Source organism: Ictalurus furcatus, chromosome 14, assembly GCF_023375685.1.
Source record: "Ictalurus furcatus strain D&B chromosome 14, Billie_1.0, whole genome shotgun sequence".
Classification (NCBI taxonomy): Eukaryota; Metazoa; Chordata; class Actinopteri; order Siluriformes; family Ictaluridae; genus Ictalurus; species Ictalurus furcatus.
The window spans coordinates 3,225,491-3,252,593 of record NC_071268.1 but is presented as its reverse complement, the minus strand read 5'-3'; the positions used below and the strand labels follow the sequence as shown (position 1 = coordinate 3,252,593).

General features: G+C 42.4%; 1 protein-coding gene across 5 annotated transcripts in view; it reads right to left on the bottom strand.

The window, feature by feature from the left end:
• The window catches only part of anks1b (ankyrin repeat and sterile alpha motif domain containing 1B), a 187,064-nt gene that overhangs the window by 114,969 nt on the left and 44,992 nt on the right, over window positions 1-27,103 (bottom strand). For 4 of the 5 annotated variants that reach the window (XM_053641558.1, XM_053641559.1, XM_053641560.1 and 1 more), the window contains exons 4-8: window positions 7,764-8,060; window positions 4,492-4,567; window positions 3,820-3,921; window positions 3,373-3,495; window positions 1,197-1,378 (exon numbers count right to left, since the gene is read on the bottom strand). In XM_053641558.1, the coding sequence (XP_053497533.1) occupies window positions 1,197-1,378; window positions 3,373-3,495; window positions 3,820-3,921; window positions 4,492-4,567; window positions 7,764-8,060 (780 nt within the window). Of the gene's footprint in view, window positions 1-1,196; window positions 1,379-3,372; window positions 3,496-3,819; window positions 3,922-4,491; window positions 4,568-5,193; window positions 5,658-7,763; window positions 8,061-27,103 lie in introns of those variants that run through there. The other variant, XM_053641563.1, reaches the window with a different exon arrangement.

Sequence of the window (27,103 nt, the reverse complement as noted above, 5' to 3'; positions counted from 1 at the left end):
TGGCTTGCTAATCCATCTCACTCAGCTAGCGAATGGATTGTCTGCGTACATGTTTCCACAGGTTGGATGTTGAGCTGTGAAATGATGATGGGTCTCGGGGGGTTTTGGCGCGCATCATTTGCAAATCATTATCACTTTTCTTTTTGCACATGAGGCACTTAAAACTAAAGATAGCTGGTAAATTGGGCCAGGGATGCTCATCTGTCTCAGACGCTGAGCTACTGCTGACTAAGCATCTGGTGCCATAACCGTCAACTTTTGGCAGCAAACCGCTCTGTTTTGATTGGGTCTTCAAATGGAATGATTTAAACTTGTCCATACTTTAAATCTCTCAATTCGATTACAGTCTCCCAGGATTAAATGCTTTATCTCTCTCTCTCTCGCTCTGTAATGGTGATCATACATACTGTTTTATTTATAAAAAGCCAAGTAAAATCAAACGTACTAAGAATTACTATTATTTTAAACGTTCTATTTGAAATATGCTCGAAAAAGTACCGTTACAAGTGAAACATGTACTCAAGTATATTTTTTTTTTAAAAAATGAGTACATTGGTTATTTTCTACCCCTGGACAAATAAACAATTATTTAATAAATTAAAAATGTAAACTGCCGTGGTAAGAGAAGAGGAATAACACAGTGCGGGGCGTGCTGTTATAGGAAAAATAATCCATTTCAGACTGACATCACATCACCCCGTCGTGCTTTATGCCTTGCTTAAACGTTTGGGACGTTTGGGGTGAATATTTAGTAAAAGTAGAAAATACGACGATTAAAAATATATTTCCTGAAGTACAGAAAAAGTCCATTATGGTTAAAATATATATCTATATCTATCTATCTATGGTCTTTTTTTTGGTCATTTATGAACAAGTGTGTCACATTCACAAACGCTGCTATTATAAATGCATGACATAGATAGCATTATGACCGGGGTGACGTACTTCTCACCAATCCACCCATATCCTGTTCAGAACACTTTCTGAGATCAAGCCTGGACCATGTGGTTGTCACCCAGCTCACTCTTCAGTATGAAAGCTAACTTTAAACAGACTGTTAGTTTTGGGTTTTTTTTAAAACTCAGAAGCCGGCGAGACTAAACAAATAAGACGTGATGTTAAAGATTCCTCGTCAGGGCTTTCTACCCGGCCCTAAAATCACACTTATTTTAGATGAGTGAAAGCGCTGATCCTACCTTACTGACGTGCGTGAGCGTGGGGTTTCTCTCCTCGTCCGACAGCGTGCCACTGCAGAAGCTCTCCATGGACTGCGAGTGTGAAGAAATGGCCTGGCAAAGCTCCTCGAAGGAGTAGTCCCTGTCCCGGCACATCTTTATGTCATTCAGTAACTTGGACAGTTCTCCTGTCACTGTTTCATCTGCAGATAGAGATCAAGCGTGATTTATAAAGACTGATGAGGGACACATCGAGGAAACGTTCTGGTAAACAAATTTGTCATGTTTAGGATTCCTGACTTGATACGAAGTTAATGATGGTGCACAGGGTGTGAGAGAAACTGGCAGGACGCACACAACCTCTGCTCATACAGCTGTTTTTGTCTTCGTTAAATAAAATTCTAACCGAGGAGATTTAATCCCTGGTTCCCCTCCGTCTTTCACCCACATCTCACACACATCTGTAATAGGAATTCGTGCAGTTTCTCTAAAGAACATGAAAACTCACATTTCTACTACTGAGATGATGTTCGAGTAATTACGACCTGAGATTACCACGGAAATAAGGCTGGTAAAATGACTAGTCTTTGTAAGTCTCTGAGCGCAGTCCTGCCATCAGGAAGATTCCCAAGCACGGTGTTTTGTCTGATGGTTAAATACTGTTAAATACAATGGCAGGGTAAAATACCCAGCATTTACACGCTATTAATACATCAATCTAATCGAATGGGCTCGATGAACAGGACATCTGTTTAAGCTTTGAACGATTCACGATTTCCCCTTCAGCTTGCTCAGTAAACAGCAGGTGCTGGAGAAACTGTAAGTTCGGGTGCTGTACTGAGTGCTGAGCTGCACCTTTTTGTGTACTGATGTGTGCCAACATCCTTTATGCTCTTCGCGATCTCTTTAGGTTTGGCTGCAACGGGCACTGTAAAGAAAATGCAGCCACAGCACTTAGCAGTCTAAGGCACGAGTTCAGCAGTAATCCTGAGCACAGACTCGCTACGCTGTAAGCCCTACGGTGATGCACGACTGACTCCGAGCCAGAGGCATCCAACCCCGTTCAGAGCGAAGTGTTTACCACATCTGGCTCTGATATGCAGCAACCCGATGTTAGATCAGGGCTAGAACTCAACCTGAAAGGACGAAAGATCTCCAAAAGCAGGGTTCATTTAGTTGGTGTATGATAAATGATCATCACAATGTTGTTTACATCATTGCTACAGGCTACACAACTACAAGTCCAGGCTCTTGTCATTTCAGAACTGGACTACTGCAACACACTACTCTCGGGTCTCCCAGCAGCTCCATCAAACCCCTTCAGATGATTCAGAATGCAGCAGAACGCCTCGTCTTCACCCAGCCCAAAAGGACCCACGTCACACCCCTCTTCATCTCTCTCCACTGGCTTCCTGTAGCCGCCCGCAACAAATTCAAGGCCTTGATGCTCACCTACGAGACCTTGTCTGGAACAGCGCCTCCTACCTCAACTCTCTCCTGAAGGCTTACGTTCCCTCACGCAATCTGCGATCGGTTAACGACCGACGCTTAGTACTGCCTACTCAGCGTGTTCAAGCTCCCTTTCCAGAACCTTCACACTAACTGTCCCTCAGTGGTGGAATGAACTTCTGACCTCTCAATCCGGACCGCATAATCTCTCACCATCTTCAAAAAACAGCTAAAGACCCGCCTCTTCTGTGGGCACGTAACTAATTATAAAAATTGTTCTCCGCTTGATGTATCGCTTTGCATGTATTTCCTCATTTGGATTAAAGCGTCTGCTAAATGAATAAATGTAAATGCGATGATCATGGACAAGCTTTAACTGGCATATAAAACTGCCACAGCAGGAAAAGTATGAAAGAAATTGGTTGGAGATTTTTTTTTTTGTTTGTTTCCTTGTTTTCCCTACTTTTAAAAAAGTACACTACTTTTAGGGGTTTAAGGGATGTGACCCACCTGGGAATAAAGCTTTTCCTGACATCATTACCTGTACTGCTATGCCATCGTGTTAACCGTGTACCTACTTGCTGTGTTGGTGTAAGATAAATGCACCACATCACCAAATCTTTACACCTTCTGTTAATCCACGACAGTACCATGTGTGACCACTAGGTCCTGCTGTTTCCTCTACTGTAATCCATCTGTGAAAGTGACACCTAACTGGCTTTACTCTCTATCTCTCACACACACTTACTTTTATGCCTGAGTGATGGGGAGGCAGCAGGCGAGGGTATGGAGGTGCGAGGTGCAGGCACTGGACACTGGCGAATGGGTTCGTCTGGGACTTGTCCTCTGTCATTCTCTGCCATCATAAATTCTATCGAAAGAGACAATGAGCTAATGCAGTTTTGTCCAAATGTCCAAACCACCGGCAAGTGGACATAGATAGATAACATGCACGGTCTCATATTTACTTTCTTGACTTGAGGTTACTTTACCATTTTAGATAAAGAGAAGGTGAGCAACCAAGAGGAGAAGGCAGAGATGATGAGGAGATAAAAAAACAGAGCCTTGGAGATGCCTTGTAGAGATCTGAACATGTTCATTCATCAACATTTACATACAACTTTACTAAAAGATTAATGAAAGAGGCATATTGTGTGTGTGTGTGTGTGTGTGTGTGTGTGTGTACTTTTAAAACCTTGTATGAGAGCAGTGATTTGTTGTGATTTCTGGGACGGGTGTTCTCTTAGTATCTCTAGTGCAGTTTTCCCATGGCAATCTCGAATGTTGGCATCAATCCCTAAGAAAGTGAGCGAGAGAAAGGTCGAGGAAAAAAAAGGAGCAGGAAGGAAGACGAATAACGTTACACAGAAAGGAAGTTACAAAGAACACGAGCGTCAGTACTCATCAGGACCGAAAATTACAGCTCTAAGTACGTCCCGGTTCCTGTAAACGTCCGGATACTGATTCATCCTTCGTCACATGAGTCAATAAGCAGTGCACAATGCTAATGAGACGACACACTCAAACATACTCTTCACAGTCCTGCACAAACACCACAGGATGTGAAGGACATGTCTCCATCTTACAGAGTACGATCAGTTCGAATACCAGATTAAAAATGTAAAAAAGCTTATTCACTATGCAGGAAGCTCCCGAATCTCATACTTCCTATTCCACAGATGGCTCTGAGAGGGAAACCGCAAGGTCACGTATGCACACACACACACACACACACACACACACACACACACACACACACACACAAGACAAATAATCCTATGGAACTGAGGTCAGAGGATACCCTGCTCTGGTGAACAAAAAAGAAAGAACTCAAAGTTTATCTGAAAAAAGAAAAAGAAGGACTCACCTGAGTCGAGCAGGAGCCGAACTATATCCATCTTTCCATACAGAGCAGCCTCATGTAGCGCGCTGCCCTTCTCCGTCTGCCAGCGAGAGAGAGAGAGAGAGAGAGAGAGAGAGCGCGCTCAACTCTATAACTCAAGCATACACCGAAATGAAGGATAGAAAATATGTGTGAACTAACAATGGCCATCAACATCCTGTTGAGCAGAGTGAATGAAACGACAGTAAACTCGCCTTGCCTGGAGATTCATCACGCATTACATGATTGTGAATATACAGTACACATCAGGAGTTACGAGATTATAAAACCGAGGAACGGCAGGGGACACGGTGTGTATAAAACACAGAGAGTATTGGCCTTCGACGAAAATGAAAAGATGAAGATGAATGAAAAGACACAGCAAGAGTCGTGTAAAAGGCTCTTGAGTTTTTCCTGACTGAGCGCATGTCCTATTGGCCTTCATGAAAACGACGACTGCCCACACGGGCACTCCCAGAACAGAATCCCTCCCTACACGCCTCGGGATCGGACGCGATCCAACACCGCGTCAAGCTACAGACCAGGACTGTGCTGCCAGAATTATAGTAGATTAATCACTCACACACACGGACTCTATACGTCAGATCACTCCCCGAACACAAAAGACCGAAGACGGACACGTTTATCTCCGAGAATGCGGCTTCGGTCGAGTTAAAAGTCTCAGACCTGAGAGTCTCATCGGTTCTGCTGGGAACAATCCTACAGTACTGCAGCGTGAACTTCCTGCCGGCTGGTCCGCAGACGACGCTCAGGGACTGTCCGAGATGCCGAGCAGAAGTGCACGCTGTATCCTGGAGCTTCGGATGAATTCCGAGCACGTCCCACGTCGAAACAGGAAGTACGGCCCTCCCTCACTGAGGACCACATCCTGTCTTGCTTCCCATGATGATTAGTTAGCAATGTCAGCAGAGAAAAGAAACGATGTCACTCACACCTAGCTTCCTGGAATTGAAGAGTCTTCCTCTTCTGCGGTCTCTCCAGTGCCCTCTTCCTTTTGAGCATACCAGTTCATTCGTGAGCATAAACTCCTGTATACACCTGCTCTGTTCACGCATACAGATGTTCGAATACATTAATGTCACTTATACACGCAAAAGAAACAGCTGTGGATGTTTTTTTATTTTAGAGAAGAGGTCGCGGTTCACCGACGAGTCAGTCATCTTCCAGTAAATACCTTCGCCGTGGGATTCACATCTGGAACCGTCAGTAATAATTAAGCGCACATTATGTCTGTGACTTTGTCATCCAAGACGTTTTCTACCTGTTGATGAGTTTTTCCACCATAATGCCTGTGTGCTAATTGCCTGGACATTTGGTTGTGCTGCCTAGCCCTTTGGTTTGTGTGCTACATTGGTTTTTAATAAAGCCAACAACCTTCACTTGCATCCAAGGGAGAGTAAACGCGCCATAGACATCATTCATCTGTATTTACAAGGAAAAGGTGGGATTATTTCCTAATGGCAAATTTGCACTGGGATTATAACGGGATTATCAGCCTGATCTCGTGAGAAATTTGAACAAACGAGGCTTGGAGTTCGTTGAAAGTCATAAGAAAAGGTAGGAACACTGACCCCACCTTGACCTTGACCTTATGAGTTTGTACTGAATTCAGAAATGTGAGACCAGTTAAACAGAAGATCGAACGTTCAGCAGTATAAGTACGCTTTCACATCCTCATCCTGTTTTTCCAGCCCGTGCCATTTCTGTCAGAGGAAAGAGGGATAGTGGAGAGATAAAAATAAAAAGTGAGAGAGAGGAGGATCCTGGTTTCAAACTCCTGTGTGTTCGTACAGCTGCTTTCACACAGAAGTGATGGACCCTTACTGAGAACATTAACTACACACACCCAAACATGCATACGTGAAAGAGTCTGCTGATGAATATAGTGAGACGGTGATAAATAGCACCGATAGTAAGAACATACACAAACCCACATGTGTGTCGGCCCGAGGCCCTGCCAGAGGAACAGACTGTTCTCTCTCAGAGCCAGATCAATTATTCATCTCTCCCAGGGCAATAATCTCATCCCTCTCTCCATCACTCTCATGCACTCGTTTCCTCTATTCCTCTTACTTCCACAGCTTCATTCTCTCTCTCTCTTTCTGATACACTCTTTTCATTCACACATTTACATTCACTCAATCAGACATGGGAGATCTAGAGCAGTGTTTCTCAACAGGGGTTCCGCAGACCCCTAGTGGTCCATGGCGTAATTGCAGGGGGTCTGTGGGAAAGTTTTTAAAATGTTTAAATATTTTATATATATATATATATATATATATATATATATATATATATATATATATATATATATATATATATATATATATATAGTTTGTTTTTTGTTAAATGTATCAAAATATTCTAATATATCATACGTCCATCAAATGTAAGAAGAATTTAAGATATGTTTTCAAATGAACCAATTTGGTTATTCACGTGCATTCACAAATATCACGTTAGCTGAGCTAACAATCGTTCATTGATGGATTTACTTTAAATTTATTTGCAAATGAAATGATCATTTGCAAATAAATAAATAAATAAAAACCTACGAGCGGCAGACAAGTTCACGTGTCGCATTGGCAGATAAAATAAACAGAAGATCATTCGGAGAGTCGAATTAAACGTCACCCCAACAACAAGAAAATGTCGAAGGATAAACTCTTGAAATGTTTTGATTCAATCTTAAATTATAAACTTGTTTATATAATTGTTGTGGAGTTGAGGGGGTCCTTGTGGATTGTTCGAAATATTCTAGGGTTCCAGAGCTCACAAAAGGTTGAGAACCACTGGTCTAGAGGGTAAAACTGGCCATGATCTCTGGGTGGGAGGGAAGGTGTACGCGCTGTCCTGTCAATCACTAGCCAATCGTGTGTGTCTGTGAGCTCATGGATGCAGAAGAGTGCAGATAGCTCTTTCCTCCAGGTGTGTTGCGCTGCTCTGTGATGCAGCAGTTTTTTAAAAAATGCGCTTAGCTGCCTTCATTTTATTCTGGAGGAAGCACGTGTTAGCGTTCACCCTTCCCTGGTTGTACGATGGCGTACTCTCTAGTGACCAAATTGTGGGGACAAATAAAACAGAAAAAACAATGGAACGATATAAAGTCGTAAGTGCAATAAGAGGATCTGGCAACCACTCCCACAGACCTAGAACCCATGAAAATGAATAAAAATACCTCATCCCTTCGAACCGTCTACAGATCTGCTCATTTGTGCACAGAGCGACACACACACCTCTGTGTTGACGTCCATGCCAGCCTCCAGCAGCACCTGCACGGTGGTGTGATGTCCGTTGCGGGCGGCGAGGTGCAGAGGCGTGTGCTGGCGTGTGTTGAGGCTCATGAGGTTGGGGTGAGCGTTCAGCAGCATGCGCACCACCTGCAGCCGTCCGTAGAGTGCCGCCAGGTCCAGCGGTGTCTCACCACGCCGGTTTCTCATACTCGGGTCCGTAAGCTCCTGCAGCAGCACGCACACCACCTCCGAGTGGCCGTACTGAGCCGCACAGTGCAACGCCGTCTCCTTCTCATGGTTCTGCAACACACAGAAAGATGTCTGGATTTATTACTAACAAAACACTGTCGAGATCTGTCCATGAAGCTTTTCATTCGTCCAGGCCACTTTAAAAGTCTAACAGTCGCACTTCAAGAGCTCTGACTTTCACAGCTAATCGGGTCTAATAAATAGGAACTCGGTGCTCATTAGATATGACGATGTCACGCAGACCACCAAGTGATACATCTTCAAGATGCTAACGGTAAATAAATTAACCTGAGTCAGTGCAATAGAATCTCTGGCTGTGTTTCAGTGTAAAATCCATGTCTAATTACTGTTCTGACTAAACAATCAGACATTTAGGTTTTGTGTGTCCACATGGTGCTATTCTCAGTGATGGCTACTACAGTGTATAAGCTCGGAGCCATTTTACAATGATCAGGTCCAAATGAATGGTCAGTGAAAGAAAGCATGCAAAGAAACAGCAAAGAAAGACTTGGAAGATATTTTGACTCACGACTATTGGCATAGTCGTGAGTCAAAACATCTTCCAAGTCTTTCTTTGCTGTTTTATCGTCATTTTAACGCTGTAAGCTTCGCTTTTGTATGGAGTTTTGTGGGCGTCACCAAATGCAAATCAGCTGCACACGCACACCAGTAGTGTGTAGCTAGAGGTAATATTTCATTTGCGTCCATCTGCCATCTGTCGCACTTTAGCTGGGCGTGTTTTTGGTTTGGATCTGTGCTATGAGTCTCTTTTTATGTCTTGTGTTAAAGACAGAACTTTAAGCTCTGTCCCAAACAACAATCGCCAAGTTTACTGATGAGTATCGCTTACCCGAACACTATCTACGAGGCCACGAGGCACTCGTATAATTATATTAAAAAATTCCCTCAACAGATAATCACAGCGTGTATGTCCGTCTGTCTGTGTGTGTGTGTGTGTGTGGTGTTGTTGTTGAAGATGGTTTATATTAGCTATTACAACATAACAGTGTGTTTCTGCTGTGCGAAAAAATCTAGAAGTGCAGTCAATAACCGAGCAAACGAGAGCAAGTGGCTGATTTAACTTAAATGTCTTACTTGAACTAAATGGCTTCTATAATTAGCCGGAAGATTTAGAGCAATGATAAGATTGTAAAGAGAACTTTGGGTTATATTCGCTCACGCTCACACACACACATGCTAAATTTCTTCTCTCTCTCTCTCTCTCTCTCCATCTTTCTCTGTTGCTCATTCATTCATACTTCTCTATCTAAGCAGTAAATACACACACAACACACTCACACGTCATACTACAGTGCCTGCATTATCTAAGTCTACAGGGTCATTTCTCTTAACGCCATTGTGTAGCTGGCATCGAAGTATTAAATCACATCTAGCTAGGAGTACGCTAGTCACAAAACCCTAGCAAATAATCATCCAGGAGGAGTTTTTACAGTTAACCCTTATGTCTATTTAGATCTTATATATATATATATATATATATATATGTTTTGCAATGGAAATTAGTATAAGGTGCAACTAATGCAACTACTATAAGATTAGATGAGATTAGTTTCCTGAAAGTGTGTGTGTCTGTATCTGTGCGTGTGTGTGTGTGTGTGTGTGTGTGTGTGGGGTGGGGGTGGGGGGATGTCTATTTCCTGTCATTCATTTCCTGTTGATTAATATCAACGCTCTTCTAAAACACTAATACACAACTGAGTCAGAGTTATATTAGTAATATTTAACACACTCGCCCACTCTACTTCCATTGACATATAACTTAAGGGTTAAGTAATATCATACCCAACACCTAATCTTAACCTCCGCAACCAACACGGAATGTGTTTTCTCTTAAGATTGATTTAAATCGTATTTTATTTACTGATTTTGTCAAAAAACACTTTTCCTAATGGGGATGAGTCAAATATCCCAACACAGCAACTGTCACATTTTTCTATCTTTACGGAGGAATTTGGCCTCCTGACCCGTACACCCCCAACACACGCACACACACACACACACACACACACACACATTATACAACCCTAATTCCAAAAAAGTTGGGACGCTGTGTAAAATGGAAATATGCATGATATGTGTAATATGTTATTCACAGTAGAACATAGAAAACCTGTCAAATGTTGAAACTGAGGAAATGTACCATTTTAAGGGGAAAAAATAAGGTCATTTTTCATTTGATGGCCGCAACACTGGGATGGGGCCAATGAAAGGTGGGAAAAGTAAGTGTTACTAAAAAGAAACAGCTGGAGGAACATTTTGCAACGAATTAGGTTAATTGGGTACAGGTCAGTAACATGATTGGGTATAAAAAGTGTATCTTAGAGAGGCGGAGTCTCTCAGAAGTAAAGATGGGATGGAATCTGGAAGGAAGCAGATGTTTCTCTAAAACCTGTATATACCTTTCAACATGGTGCCCATTCCATAGGCACTAATGCACCCCCATACCATCAGAGATGCAGGCTTTTGCACTGAGCGCTGACAAAAAGCCGGATGGTCCCTCTCCTCTTCAGTCCTCTTTAGTTTAGAGAACGTCCATTGTCCATGGTTTCAAAAAGAATTTCAAATTTGGATTCATCTGACCGCAGAACAGTTTTCCACTTTGCCTTAGTCCATTTTAAATGAGCTTTGGCCCACAGAAGACGGTGGCGTTTCTGGATCATGTTCACGTATGGCTTCTTCTTTGCACGATAGAGCTTTAACCAGCATTTGTGGATGGCACAGTGAACTGTGTTCACAGACAATGAGTTCTGGAGGTGTTTCTGAGCCCATGCAGTGATTTCCTTTACAGAATCATGCCTGATTTTAATTCAGTGCCGCCTGACGTCCTGAAGATCACCGGCATGCGATACTGATTTTCATCCTTGTCCCTTGCTCACAGAGATTACTCCAGATTTTCAGAATCTTTTGATGGTATTATGTCCTGTAGATGATGAGATATTTATAGTCTTCACAATTTTACGTTGAGGACCATTATTCTGAAATTGTTCCATAAATTGTAGATGCAGTTTTTCACAGATTGGTGAACCTCTGCCGATCTTTACTTCTGAGAGACTCCGCCTCTTGAAGATAATCTTTTTATACCCAATCATGTTACTGACCTGTTGCCAACTTTTTTGAGACGTGTTTTACGGCCATCAAATTCAAACTTACCTTCTTTTTTTTCTTAAAATGGTTTTTTACTCGGTTTAAACATTTGGTATGTTTTCTATGTTCTGTTGTGAATAATATGTGGGTTTATGAGATTTGCAAATCGTTGCATTCTGTTTTTTATTTATTTTACACAGTGTCCCAACTTTTTTGGAATTGGGGTTGCATATAAAGTTTAGTAAACACCAACTACTAACTACCTAGTAACCATTTAATCAATCATAAAATTTTCTTTAAAAAAAAAAAAAAAACCCAGCCTTCTACAGTAGCATCTTTGCTCTTCATAGCACAAGGGAGGGAGTGTATAGTGAGATGGGTCCCATGTGCAGGCCAACACACTCTCAGTTCAGTTCAGTTCAACAGTGCTTTATTGGCATGACTGTTATAAATTCCATTGTTGCCAAAGCAAATAGTGTAGGTACATTAATCTACTCTCACACAGTCTGAAAGAGAGTGTAACGTGGCCTTGTGGGAGTGATTGGAGTGATTAGGGAGCCAAGCAGATGCGAGAGCAGTGGCCTGGCCAAACAAAGAATGTTTATCCAAGGAGCTGGGCGCAGTGTTGATCGGCCTGAGATACACATGGTTTTACTTACACATGACCAGACGAACACATAAACATGTACACACACATACACACACACACACACACACACACACAGAGAGAGAGAGAGAGAGAGACACTGATTTGGTAAAGAGAGAGAAATCACCAGTACAGGGAGAATGTCAGTGATAATGTATGTGTATAAGTGTGTGGGAGAGAGAAGGAGCTCAGACAGTGGTCTCTGGTGGAATGTAGGGGTCTGGAGGCTGAAGGAATGGCGTGACCTTTCCGTCTCTCTCATCTGAAAAGCAAAACATTCCTGAACTGTGTCTCCTACCCTTGGGAAGACAGAGAAATGCACACGCACATACAAAGAAACACATAGAAGCACACACACTTAAGAAAACATATCACACACATTCATTACAGAAAGTGAATCCATAATGTATCTTAACACAGATACAAGAAATCCTTCTCTCTTACACACAAACCTATACACACACAGTGTGCCAGAGATATTAAATTAAAGGAGTATTCACAAGAGTCTTCCCATCAAGGTTTACATAGGTGCTGCAAGTAAAATAGCATAAACATGATTTTTGGTGAATCTCAGCTTTCTTGACCAGAAAAGGAATTTTCTGCAAGCACAGCTGTTTAAGTAATGCTGGTCATTACTCATCTCATTACTCATCTACAGGCTTGGAGAGTAACAGAATACTGTACATGTAACGGCGTCATGTAATCAGGATACAAAAAACTAAGTAATCAGATCTAAAGTAAAAGTAATCTAAAAAATGGGAATACTACCTGGATTACAATTTTTTTTAAATTAAAACCAAAGAAATGTATCTTTTGACATAACACAATATATACAGCTGCTTGATTATACAACCCCAATTCCAAAAAATCGGGACGATGGGTAAAATGTAAATAAAAACGTCTGGGTTACGCATGTAACGCCGTTCCCAGAAGGGAATGAGATGTTGCGTGAGCTTCACGCTGTGGGAAGTGCCCTCGCGTGTGACCGGTATCTGAAGCTCGTGTAACATCATGCCTATTTATTGGCCTGCCGTGATCCACTGACGTGACAATTAAGTGTGATATAAAAACGGCACCTGTGAACCGCACTGTCAGCCTTATTATCTGAGGCGAAGACGCAATTTACAGGCATGCCCCATTATGACAAAGTTACACAACGTCTCGTTTCCTTCTCAGTGAACAGGGTTACATGCTTAACCCAGACGTTCCCTTTCAAAGGTAATTGAACATTGCGTGAGCTTCACGCTGTGGGAACGAGAAAATCCACTCAGTCATACCGAGGGCATGGCCTGTTAAAGATCCGAGCCCAAGGGTCACCGCGAGACACTCGAGCCTGGGGTGGAATGAATATCCAGGCTGTAAAATCGAATGAATGTGTGTGGCGTAGACCACCCCGCTACAGCACACACATCCTGTAAGTGTGCCCTTTGGACAAAGCCTTCAAGGAGGCGACCCCCCTAGAGGAATGAGCCCTTATGCCCAGAGGTGTACCAAGACAGCGCGCCTCATAAGCGATAGAGATTGCTTCCACTATCTAATTAGAGATGTGCTGTTTCAACACAGCATCATCTCTGCTGTCACCGCCAAAGCCAACCAGCAGCTACTCCGACTTACGCCACTGGCCAGAGCAGTGGACGTAAGTACAGAGAGCCCTTACTGGACACAGTAGGGGCAATTTCCCTTGTTCCAGTGTGAGGAACGGAGGGCAAAAAGACTGCAAAACTATTGGCAAGGCAGCAGACGTAGTCACTTTAGGAATATAATCCAGCCTAGGATATGGGAAGGCCTTGGCTAATGCAGGGGCAAAGTCAAGGCAGGAAGGGGCAACAGGGAAAGCTTGTAGATCTCCCACTTGCGTGAGAGATGTCAGCGCCAGCAAAAGCTTCTCTGAGTCTGACTCTAAGGGCTTAAATGGGGCACTTGACAGACCTTCCAGGACCACAGAAAGGTCCCAGGAATGTATGCACAGTCTGCAGATGGGCCTCAGCCACCTGACACCACGCATAAACCTCGATGTTAGACAATGTTGTCCCACAGAAGCGCCATCAATAGGGGCGTGGCTGGCTGAAATGGTGGTCAGGTAGACCCTGACTGTAGAAGGAGCCAACCCTGCTGAGAAACATCCTTGTAAGAACTCCAGGACTGTAGCCATTTCGCAGTTTACTGGTTCTAGCTGACGTTCCTCAGACCACGAGACAAAAAGTCGGCACTTGAGTGCATACAATTTCCTCATAGATGGTGCTCTAGCATTCAACATGGTCCCTACAACCTCAGTTGTGAGACCAGACTCTATGAGCTTGTGTCCCTCAGGGGGCAAGCCCCACAGTTTCCATAGTTCCGGCCGAGGGTGATAAATCCGCCCGCCAGCTTGAGACAGTAGATCCCTGCGGATGGGAATCTCCCAAGGAGTGCCGTCTAGCAGGAATATTATCTCTGAGAACCATATTTGAGCTGGCCAATAAAGTGCTACTAGCAGCAGATGTAGATGGTCCTGGCGAAGTCTTACTAGAACTTGTGGGAGCAGAGCAATTGGGTGAAAAGTGTACAGATGTGACCTCGGCCACATGTGCACCATGGCGCCCAGCCCCAGTGGTGCAGGAGGAGTGAGGGCCAACCCCAGCGGGCAGCGTGTTGTCTCCTCGGAGGCAAACACATCCAATTCCACTTGGCCGAACCTCCGCCAAATGGGCTCCACCACTGGTGAATGGAGCTTCCATTCACCAGTGAGTAACTGTAATGGAATACATTTTTAAAGTAACCCTCCCAACCCTGCTCATCTAACACATAACTGGAAACTACAACCATTAGAAATCTGGAATTAAGGAAATGAAGGACTGTAGGACCTACTCTGATGGGGGTGTCAAAGGGACTGCAAAAATGTGAAATTATTAATTCAGCATAACATTACTGTTCACACATATACACCAGGTCTCGCGACATTTTTCATAAGTTCTGAGCATGGGGGCACAGTGGCTCGCACATTTTCCTTGCACCTCTAGGGTTGGGGGTTCAATTCCCAACTCCACCCTGTACACATGGAGCCTTATTGTTCTCCCCAGGGGCCTCATCCAGGCACCCTGGTTTCCTCCCCCATCTCAAAAACACGCATTATAGGCTGATTGGTATTTCAAATTGTCCATAGTATGTGCAGTTGTGCCCTGTGATGGGTTGGCACCTCACCCAGGGTGTACCCCACCTCGTGCCCCAAGTCCCCTGGGATAAGCTTCAGGCTCCCCGCAACCCTGTGTAGGATAAGTGTTACAGAAAATGGAAATTCTGAGCCTTATCCTTGTGTTTTCCTAGCCATATTTCAAGATTATTGCCTTGATTTAACATTAACTCTTTGGATTTGCCCTTTGGACTGTGGTTTGCCTTCTCTGTGTTTTGGTCTTTGGAGCGACATCCTCAGCAGAACCATAGAAGTGGAGCAATGTTCTCAGAGGAGGCAGGGGCAGAGGACCATCCTTGACAGAGGCCAGAGGCTTCATGGAGGGCGGGAGAGGCTTTAGTGCCAGCCTTGAACAGGATAGCGACCCCAAAATATTTCCTCCCTAAGGTTAGTGTAAATTCTCCTCTCAGGAGGTTAGAGAACTCTTTAAACATCATCAGATATGAATATCCCAGCACACCCACACCATCAACACAGGGGCGGACACAGTACCAGGAACTGAAAATAAAGACATATATTCATGGAACACTTTATTAGGAAAACACTGTACACCTACTCATTCACGCAGTTATCTAATCATGTGGCAGCAGTGCAATGCGAAAAAACATTCAGGCATGGGTCAGCAGCTGCAGGTAATGTTTACATCAATCGTCAGAATCGGGGAAAGAAGTGATCTCAGTGATTTTGACTGTGGCACGATTGTTAGTGAGTATTGAGTATTTCTATAACTGCTGATCTCCGGGGATTTTCATGCACAAGAGTCTCTAGAGCTTACTCAGAATTGTGCAATAATAATAAAAAAATCATTCAGTGAATGCAGTTCTGTGGACAGAAACGCCTTGTTGAAGAGAGAGAGCAACGGAAAATGGCCAGACTGGTTCAAGCTGACAGAAAGGCTACAGGAATTCAGATAAGCACTCTGTACAATTGTGGTGAACAGAAAAGCATCTCAGAATGCACAACATGTCAAACCTCAAGGTGTGCTATCTGTCAGCCAATAACAGAAATCTGAGGCTTCAGTGGGCACAGGTTCACCAAAACTGGACAGTTGAAGACTGGAAAAAACGTAGCCTGGTCTAATGAATCTCTATTTCTGCTGAGGCACACAGATGGTAGTGTCAGAATTTGGCACCAACAGCATAACTCAATGGAGCATGACTGCTGTTTGTCAACAGTCCAAGCTGGTGTAATGGTCTGGGGAATATTTTCTTGCCATTTTTTTTGGCCTGTTAATATCACTCAATCATCGCTTGAAGGCCACAACCTTTTTGAGTATTGTTGCTGACCGTGTGCACCCCTTCATGGCCACAATTTACCATCTTCTAATGGTTACTTCCAGCACAATAATACACCATGTCACAAAGCAAAAGTCGTCTCGAACTGGTTTCATGACTATGCCAACGAGTATGCCACGACTATGCCAACGACAACGTTTCACGACTATGCCAACGAACCTAGAGAAATGAGAGTTTCATAAAATGTCAGTAAAGTTCCTGGGATATATAGATGATATTTGCAAGGCTTGCTGGAATTCACAAACTTTTAACATCAATTCATTAGGAGTTTATTCTTTGTGGCAACACCACTCATGTCACTTCTCAAAAGTAAACCAAAGAATCTCCAGTGGACAGAGGAAGCACTTCAAGCTTTTCAGAGAATAAAGGATTGAATCACAAATGTACCTATCTTTCGTCATCCAGACCCTTCACTACCTTTTGTGGTATCAGCCAGTGCTTCAGAAAATGGCAGTCCATGCAACACTATGGTAACACCTCTAAATTTCACCTGTTTTCTATTCCAGGAAGTTGAACCCAGCCAAAATAAATTATGATGTAGGAAACAGCTGCTAGCAATCAAAACAGCATTAGAAGAATGGAGGCATTGGATAGAGGGAGTAGATAGAGGGAGTAGAACATCCATTCCTGATCCTCACAAATCACCACAACCTTGAATATGTGAAGTCAGCAAAGAGACTGAAGCCATATCAAGACAGATGGACACTTTTTTTCAACAAGTTGAAGTTCACCCTAATTTATCATCCAGGCTCAAAGAATAAAAAAGCCAATGCCTTGTCCAGACTTCATGATGGTCCCCACAAACAAGACAAAGCCCACAGTATCCTGCCACAATCCATCATCATTGCTCCCATCAGGTGGGAGCTCTAATAAGACATAAGAAAGAACCAAGAATGCCCTCTAGAGAAAATCTCTGGCTCTTCCATCTGTGAGAAATCAGCTAATTCAATGGATTAACACATCCCCAATGGCAATAGACCGTAAAAAATTGTTAACAAGTTCCTCAATTCAGTTCAGTTTTATTTGTATATTGCTTTTAACAATATATATTGTCCCAAAGCAGCTTTACAAGGGGCAGTGGTGGCTTGGTAGGTAAGGCTCTGGGTTAGTGATCAGAAGGTTGGGGGTTCAAGCCCCAGCACTGCCACGCTGCCAGTGTTGGGCCCTTGAGCAAGGCCCTTAACCCTCTCTGCTCCAGGGGCGCTGTATCATGGCTGACCCTGCGCTCTGACCCCAACCTCCTGGCATGCTGGGGTATGTGAAGAAAAGAATTTCACTGTGCTGTAATGTATATGTAATCAATAAAGACTCATCATCATTATATATATTCAGGATATAGATTTTAAATGTATGAATTTATCCCTAATGAGCAAGCCAGAGTACAGGAAAAACTCCCTGAAGTTCTTGTGGGTATTCCTCACCCATGCCCAATCATAAAACCCATGGCATCTGCTAGAACCATCGCAAACACTGATTACTTTGGAACCAGAAATATGGTGCTATGTTATGTGTAGTCCATCCTACCTAGGACATTTTCCGTAGATGTGCAAGCAGAAAAACTGGTGAACATGTCTACCATCACCAATTTCTGCTGAATATTGAATAACAAATCTCAGGAGAAATATACAATGGTCTGAGGGAGCCATCTTATAGTTCGTGGTTTGAGCACATAGACCGGAACATGTTCAGGAAGGCGACTACATATGACCACACCACAAATTTGGAGGAATGGCTACAATAGTGACTTCCTTCAAGACCATCATCACATAGGCAAATCAGAAGCGATGGATGACTGCAGAAGTGTATGTGCTACTGAAAACACAAGACATTGCCTTCAGGTCAGATGATAAGGCAGCCCTCTGCACAGCAAGGACCCACCTGCCCCAGGCTATCAGAGAGGCAAAACACAACTATGCACAGAGTATCTATGGTCACTTCTTAAACAAAAAAGGCCGACAGCATATGTGGCAAGGTATTAAGGCCATCACAGACTACAAAGCTATGTCACATGTCTGTTATGATGATGCCTTGCTCCCAGAAGGAGCACAGAAAAACTCTGTCTGTCCACAGTGAATATCAGGACAACTCTGTCCGGAATTAACCCATGGAAAGCTGCTGGTCCTGACAATATACCTGGCCAGGTGCCCAGGAAAAGTGCTGATCAGCTTGCACATGTTCTAACAGACAACTTCATCATCTCCCTGAGCCAAGCAGATGTCCCTGTGTGCTTCACGATGACCACCATCATCCCTGTGCCAAAGTAATCTGCCCCAATGTCCTGCCTCAATGACTACCTTTTTGTTGCACGTCTACCATCATAATTTGCTTTGAGTGGCTAGTCATGAACCACATAAAGAGCAGTCTTCCCTCCACACTGGACCCCATACAGTATGTCTTCTGCTCCAACCACACAACACACCATATCTGCTGTCATCCACCTGTCTCTGACCTACCTGAACAAAAAATATACTTACTGTATGTGAGGGTGCTGTTCATAGACTTCAGTTTAGCAACTCATAAAAAAGCTGAGCCTGCTGGGTTTGAACACCTACCTCTGCATCTGGTCCAGTCCATCAGGATCGGCAACACCACCTCCAGCACTACCACACTGAACACAAGTGCTCCTTAGGGCTGTGTGCTCAGTCCACTGCTGTGTACACTGCTGCCACAGTACACTGATGACTCTCAATGTAAACAACACCAAAGAGATGACTGTTGGCGTCAGAAGGACCTGCCACTGCACATCAACAGAGCAACTGTGAAGAAAGTAAAAAGATCCAAGTTGCTTGGTGTGCCCATTGCAGAGTACCTCTCCTAGACTCTCAGCACCAAGAACGCTCAACAGCATCTGCATTTTCTGCAGAGGTTGAAGAGGCTTTCCACAGCCATGGAAACAGCAGACGTTATCTTAACTAAGTATTCTTAAATTATGGCATTCCAGAAAACACATCATGTGTAGAGAGCCTTTTGCCTGTAACTTAACATAAATGTTAATCCACCCTCAGGTTAAGAGTCACAATCCAACAGACAAGTAGAATGTCTGAATCAAGAAACAGGAAGATTTCTCGGATCATACTACAGTAACAACCAACACGACTGGAGCAGATAAACTCTGGGTAAAATAAGCTTTCATAAACTACCCTCGTGAAAGTTAAATCCCAGATTCATTGGTCCACTTCTGATTCTTAGTTCATCAAACCTAGATGTACCCCCATTCTATAGCACAGCACCTAGGTCTCTACAGGTCACGTTCACCATAGACATTTCATGGTCCCTCAGCTCCCTAGCTCCATAAGTTGTGAATCAGTATATTATGTACACAAGTTTTGACACTGGTAAGGACTATGGCTGACTACACATCGGGACTTTGATGACTCTATTTCCAGAATGATGACTACATACGTGCATTGTGAAATGTTACCACTGGCATTTATCAGCAACAGGCAGGACCAATATCTTTCTGAGATTATATATTATATAAATTTGTTAGCTTAATCATACACATTCCTGTCATGGTACTTCAAGCAGCATCGCAGGATAGATCGAGGATTTTCTAAATATAAATTTCCAACACCTGTACACCTGCATATTCATGCAGTTATCTAATCAGTCAATCATGTTTCAGCAGCACAATGCAAAAAAAAAAAAAAAAAAAAATCATACAGATACATGTCAAGAGCGACAGCTAATGCTCACATCAAACACCAGAATGGGGAAGAAATGTGATCTCTGTGACTTTAACCGTGGCGTGCTTCTTGGTGCCAGATGGGCTGGTTTGAGTATTTCACTATATATGGTTTGAGTATGCTGATCTCTTGGGATTTCACACACAACATTCTTTAAAAACATATGTAGAATTTTTTTTTAATTTGACCATGTGAAGAGTTTTCCCAAGCCACCCCATCAAGCAGTGTCAAACTTGAATTTCTCTGGCGAAGCTCATCATTATGACCTAAATGTCGAATAAAGTTCATTTCAGCAACATTTGGGTACATCTTTCAAATGAGACATATACACACTGCTCCTGTTATTGTCTGATTAAAAATGAAAAGACATAATAGTGGGGTTTATGGATCATCGGGTTCACAATGCGCATTAAAATGAGCTCAGCTTACAAAATAGGATCTATGACGTGTTCAACGAAAAACACACAAAGCTGTAAAACAAGCCTGAACATGCAGACGAAGCAAAACCTGCACAACGGTGGAAGACGGATGCTGATTTGAGCTGTTCTGCAGGTAGGGGGCAGTAATTCAAATGTTTAAAACATGCAGCAAAAGCAGAAATACTGCATACTGCATGTGTGAAATAAAATCTCAGCTCTAGTCTTTCTTTCTATTACGCAATGAAAAACGCTAGTCATATATATATAATATATATATATATATATATATATATCTGTGTATTCTGCTGTGTAACAAACACAACACAATGAAGTCATCTCAAAAGGTCAGCTCCCCATCAATTAACAGTCTTTATCACACCGTCCAGGTCAGGGGCTCTTGTTTTTACAGCCCAGCTTAGAACCTTGGGGTGATTTGGCCAGGGTGCAAACTCTTCCTGTTGTAAATGCATGTAAGGGTGGTTCCAGTTTGATAAACTGGTCAATGAATGCACACAGTAACCTCAAAGAGGGTATAAGCAGGGTGGCAAAATACAATAGATTTTATGTAATTTCATCAGCATCATATGCCGGCGATGCTTTCTGTTCACTCCACTGACACTGTAAGTTCTCTCTATTTCTACTTATTACTTATGATAGCATTGTATTTTTTCCTTGCGTTTCTCGGACAGTGAGCTTTTATAATTGTGTTGTTCTTAGAGATGTTCCTAAAAGAAAGTCTGGTGTATGTATATTTAGAGAACATCAAATCATTTGTACGATTCATGAGTATATTAAAGTAATGGTACAGTAAGTTAGACAATTTCCAAACAGACCTCTGGCAAGTAAAATATAGAAGACGATGTCTTCCAATTTTGAAATTAAACCCTCTAATAGGTTAATATTAGATTAAAGACATTTGCTTGCAAGTAAAAACAAACCTCTGAGCTGGCAGAATAATAAATAAATAAATAAATGCATAAAGGCTCACAGTAACGTCACCGTCCAGTGAAAGGTTTAACAGTATTAAACTGGGTAAGTTAATTATATAATTGACTGCTGAGATATTACACTTCTAATAGTTTATTGGTTGGAGTCAGTTACAGCAAATATTATTATTTGGATTCAGAGAATTAACTATAAATTGTGATCAGATACTTCAATATGAAGAAGCAGCCTTTATTTGTCACATATACATTACAGCACAGTGAAATTCTTCTCTTCACATATCCCAGCTGCTTAGGAAGTTGAATGTGAGCACAGAATCAGCTGTGATACAGCACCCCTGGAGCAGAGACAGTTAAGGGCCTTGCTCAAGGGCCCAACAGTGGCAGCTTGGTGGTGCTGGGGATTGAACCCCCGACCTTCAGATCAGTACTCCAGAGCCTTAACCGTTGAGCCACGACACCCCAGATAAACCCTTTCTTGCACATATTTGTGTGATTGTTGGTGAAACTGACATCATAACATTTCTTACAAACATAATACATAACAGATGTGATTAACAACTTTCCAGTGTGATAACCGGTGTGTTTTGAAATCGCTTAACCGAAAGTCTCCCGTGATGTAGACAAAGGAACACAAGATTTACAGCATGATTTACAGTTCGTAACATGGCGTAGTTTCCACCAGATAGTGGTGCAATCAGTGTGGGTCACTTCTCTTGTCTTCCCTGTACACAACAGCGGTTATTTGTGTGCCCGAACAAGCCTTTACCCGTGGACTGCTGTTGATGTTTACTGCTAAACAAGGAATACTTCTGTTCTGTGCTTGGTCTCTTATTAGATAAGTCAATTTATCATACTTTTCTTTGAAAGGTTAAGACACTGTATATGTATTATACGGACACATTTACAGAACGTGTCGGAATACACACAGTGTAGAAGTGCCAACGCATGCAGCCTTAGCTTGCACATACACAGGCACAGGGAAGTAACAGATCACATCGGCCTGCTGTGCGACATGGGTGATCAAAAAACACTTAGTTCCCCCAACTGCCTCCCAGTGCAAGTCTGTATTTGGCTGGGGCAGTTGGGCAGGTCCAGACATACAGTGTTAGCCGCAGCCATTCCAGTGTCAGAACGCAGTGCCCGTACTCCCATTTAAACAAGGTCTAAAACAACTAGTTCAACACATTTAGCTTACCACATGGAAGTAATAAAAACAACGACAGACCCCACAGATTAGCGATTTAAGGTTAGCAGGCAGCAATAATCTCAAGAATGCATAGCATACACTGATAAATTTGGCTCCCTTCCCCATACAGGCCCTTTTGAGGCATACTGGAATAACGTAGTTTTACAAGCCAACACGTTTAGGTTGGAATTACGAGACCTTTGGCAGCTAGTGCTCAGAACTATCTCGTGTGAGTTAGCAGCTAAAGCTCCAGGACAGCTAGTGAATGGGACAATTATGAATCCATTACTAGGTGAAATGCATGCTGATGTAATACTGTAGCAAGACTCAAACAAGCCCTCCTAAACTTTAGGGAAGAGTTTTCCACTGAATGGAGCACAATAGTCAAAATAAAACAGGAAATAAATCGTCTAGGGTTTGGTGAGGGTTAGGGTTAGATAGCCTTCACAGAGCTCCCTGGTGTAGCCAAACCTACTAGGTCCACATGTGCAGCACTGAACATTTTGTGTTGGGGCAAACCTATGGGAGCACATGTTTAATTCTAAAGTTAGTTGGATATCTAAGAGATGGGCATTGTACCAGATGAGTCTTTTCACTTTTTAAAACTATCAGGCAGCTTGTAAAATATAATGACCTCAATTCAATCTGCACTGACATCGCAAAATCGTAAACCAAAGCCAGTGACAAGCCATAGGAGTGCGTGGCCTCCCTATCTGTATTCAGTATTATCTACTGCAGTAATCAAATCAAATTAAGAGCTAAACCTGGAGGCCAGTTATGTGATGTGCTCACAGATATGCGAGCTGCCTGCTCATGCACAAACATTTCACTTTTATGAACTCATCAGAGAATGCAAGTTACTGGAATAGGAGGTAATCTGATGACTTCCACATAAACTGTAACCCAGTCCCTTAGATTTGGGGGCCATAGTGATCGGAGAACCATGTTGCTATTTGTTGGGAAATTCTGAGGATCTGTGTTAAGAATGGACATCATGCAATAGTATGGCCTTGGTACCCATTGTCTTGAATATGAAACTGGGCAGCAAAACCCGGAGATTTTATGCATCATGTAGATTTCTGAAACAGACACTATCCAACAGTTGATAGATGTGCACATCTAGGCGAAAGATAAAAAATGATTGTGATGAAATTGACAAGGATGTTTGCATTGAGGGAGTTTCACCTCCACCACAGAAGCAGTACAAAATTAAGCCTGAGGCAGAGGCAGACATATATCATAAATAGTGGAACAGCTTGAGAGTTCAACGTAGTAGATCTACCATGAACTCTCCAGTGTAGCCACTAACAAAACCAGGGAAGGAGGAGCGGGGTTTGGGCATGGCGTCTTATGGTAGATCATCAAAATCTTATGTTAACATGAAATTTCAACTCGTCAACTTGGGGTAGTCTTCTCAACTACCAGATTCTTCCCTGTTTACGGAGTGACGCCAAACCAACATGGCTGCTCTCACTGTGAACAGTGTCAAGTCCCCCTTTTCTACTTTTAAATTAGTTTATAGCAGTATTGGCTTTAGATCAGTTAATATATAGATAGGGTAATTGGTTAAACATATAACATTGACCAGACTAATCACTGAGTAGATAATCACCAACATTAGAGTTATCGCTAATACTAGCTGGCTAGCTTGTTGCTAATGCTACTCGCTTTTGTCCACTGTTGATTCTGTGCTGCAATTTCAGCCCATGAATTGCATACATGTTTGAGGTTCACCAAGTACCAATAGACACTAAAACAGCACAAACAAAAGACATGCTTTCATGTCAAATGTCTTTATCAAGCCAAGATCAGTTCGTGAAGGCATCCATGTTTTGGGGATTGCAAATGGGTTCTAATCAGAAGGTCAGCCCAGTAAGATTTTATCTTAATCAGAGTATTTATTAATGACAATGCATTTTCACCCCAATGGCTTGGCCCATGCGTGGTCACAGCAGTTTGTAATTCCTGCCTGGCTATCAAAGTGAGAAATAAGCTGAATCGGTATCACATGACCCACTGAAAGCATCATAAAGAAAATCCATCAATCCATACATTTTCTGTATAGCTTATGCTACACAGGGTCACGGGAAGCCTGGAGCCTACCCCTGGGGACTCAGGGCACAAGGCAGGGGAAACGCTGGACGGGGTGCCAACCCATCGCAGGACACAATCGTTCACACATTCACACACTACTGACAATTTGGACATGCCAATCAGCCTACAACGCATGTCTTTGAACTGGGGGAGGAAACCGGAGTACCCGGAGGAAACCCCTGAAGCATGGGGAGAACATGCAAACTCCACACACGCAGGACAGAGGCTGGAATCAAACACCCAACCCTAGAGGTGTGTGGCAAACTCACACAAATTCTAACCACTAAGCAGCCATGCCTTTCATTATAAAGAAAATGGCTTATGAAACTCTCCGTTTTCTGACAGACTATCCACTGCCATCCCATGGACCCCTGATGCCAGAAAAGTCAATGTGGAAACCTGCAATGAACTGGGACAGCTCAATGACCACAACTGAGACAGAAGCTGCAAAATGGGAGGTGTGAAAATATTCTAAAGGTGCCATTCACACCAAATTCACTGACAATCCTACCGAAACAGTTACATGGTCTTCAGATGTAGCACCAGATCCAAATGAACACCAACCGGATGAAGAGGTGCCCATTCAGACAAATCACACATAAACAGCTAGATCAAATGAGCAGCCTATACAAACATGAAAACAATTCAACTGATCCTAAAAAGTGCTTCAGCGCAAATGACTTGAATTAGCCATGTATAAATGCATACACATAAATCACCACAATTCTGCACACAAAAAAAGTTCCTTTCACCTTTCATCTCTCTCCACTGAGTGAATTAGTTGTAAATGTTGGTGCTATATAAGCCCAGTGAGCAGCAGTGTTGATGTAAAGGTGACGTGCCACTGATGACATCAAATGAGAACAATATTCTGATATGAGTAATGCACACACAAAAGCATCCCTTTGTGATATATAGTAGCCCCTCAGATTTGGCAATTATTTGTGGTGTGTGTGTGTGTTGCCTTCGGTCATATTTTACCCAGCATACATAAAACAGGACAAATACCGTGATATGTCTCTATTACACACATACACACAGAACCAGTGTCACTCACTCACTCTGAGATGGTTTATGTGCTCTAAATCATCATAAACATCCTCCAGATTTCTCACATACACAGAGCTGTAAAAAAGTATTTACCCCATCCTGATTTCTTCTGTTTTTGTATACGTCTCATACTAAATAGTTTTAGATCTTCAAACAGAATACAACATAAAACAAAGGCAACCTGAGTAAACACACAATACAGATTTTATTATTATTATTATTATTATTATTATTATATTGAAGCAAAAAAAGTTATCCAACACCTACCGCCCATGTGTAAAACTAACTGACCCCTTAAACTTAAAATCTCATTGTGCCACCTATAGCAGCAATAACTGCAACCAAATGCTTCTGATAACTGGAGATCAGTCTTTCACTTACTTCTATGACTAGGATTTACTTCTATTCTTTGAGTTTCAACTTACAGACTGAAGACCGGATATTCTCCTTTAGGATTTTCTGGTAGAGAGCAGAATTCCCTCAATTACAGCAAGTTGCCCAGGCCCTGAAGCAGCAAAGCATCCCCACACCATCACCCTGCCACCACCATGCTTGACCGTAGGTATGATGTTCTTTTTGTGGAATTCAGTGTTTGGTTTACGACAGATGTAACGGGACCCCTGTGTATCAAACAGTTCCACTTTCAACTCATCACTCCACAGAACATTCTCCCAAAAGGTTTGAGGATCATCAAGGTGTGTTTTGGCAAAATTCAGACAAGTCTTAATGTTCTTCTGGGTTAGCAGTAGGGCTGCACGATTATGGCCAAAATGATAATCCCGATTATTTTGATCAATATTGAGATCTCGATTATTTATCACGATTATTAATTGATTTTAGTGACAACATATTTTTATTGCACTTTCACATTTATTAAGTTTTCTCATGCCACAATAAAACACACAAGTAGGCATGAGAAAACTTGAGCTGGTCAATTATGACAGAATTTAGGAACATAGTGTGAGCCATGACACATTAATTTACCTTCTGATAAACTAAATTTTACATTTTCAGTTAATTTTACAGACTGTATGCAAAAAACAACCACCGTTAACCTGTTCCACCTTGTAAACAAATACAATAAACATCAATGTTCAGTGTTTGAAGTCTGCTCCTCTTAAATATATTTAAAGCTACACTATTAGACATTTCCACTGTCATGGTTCTGAGCTGGAGTCAGTTCTCGAACCGCTCTGTGTGTATTGTGTAGATATCTGAATAATCTCATATAGGATGTGATTGGGGGAGTTCATTTACCTGTCAGATGCAAAGCGCTTTAGTTTAATGGTGTTCGTTACTGATGCACCGATCAGGATATTTACAGCTGATACCGGTCCAGATACCAATCTTTTTTTGTTTAAACTTTAATCAGGAGGTCATAAACAGTTAAATGTAAGCTCTCTGCTCATGATCACTGTTAATTGAGTTAAAATAATAGAATTGAGAAATACTGTTGGTTAATTGATAAGTAAACAAGCATAATTATTTCTTTTTAAA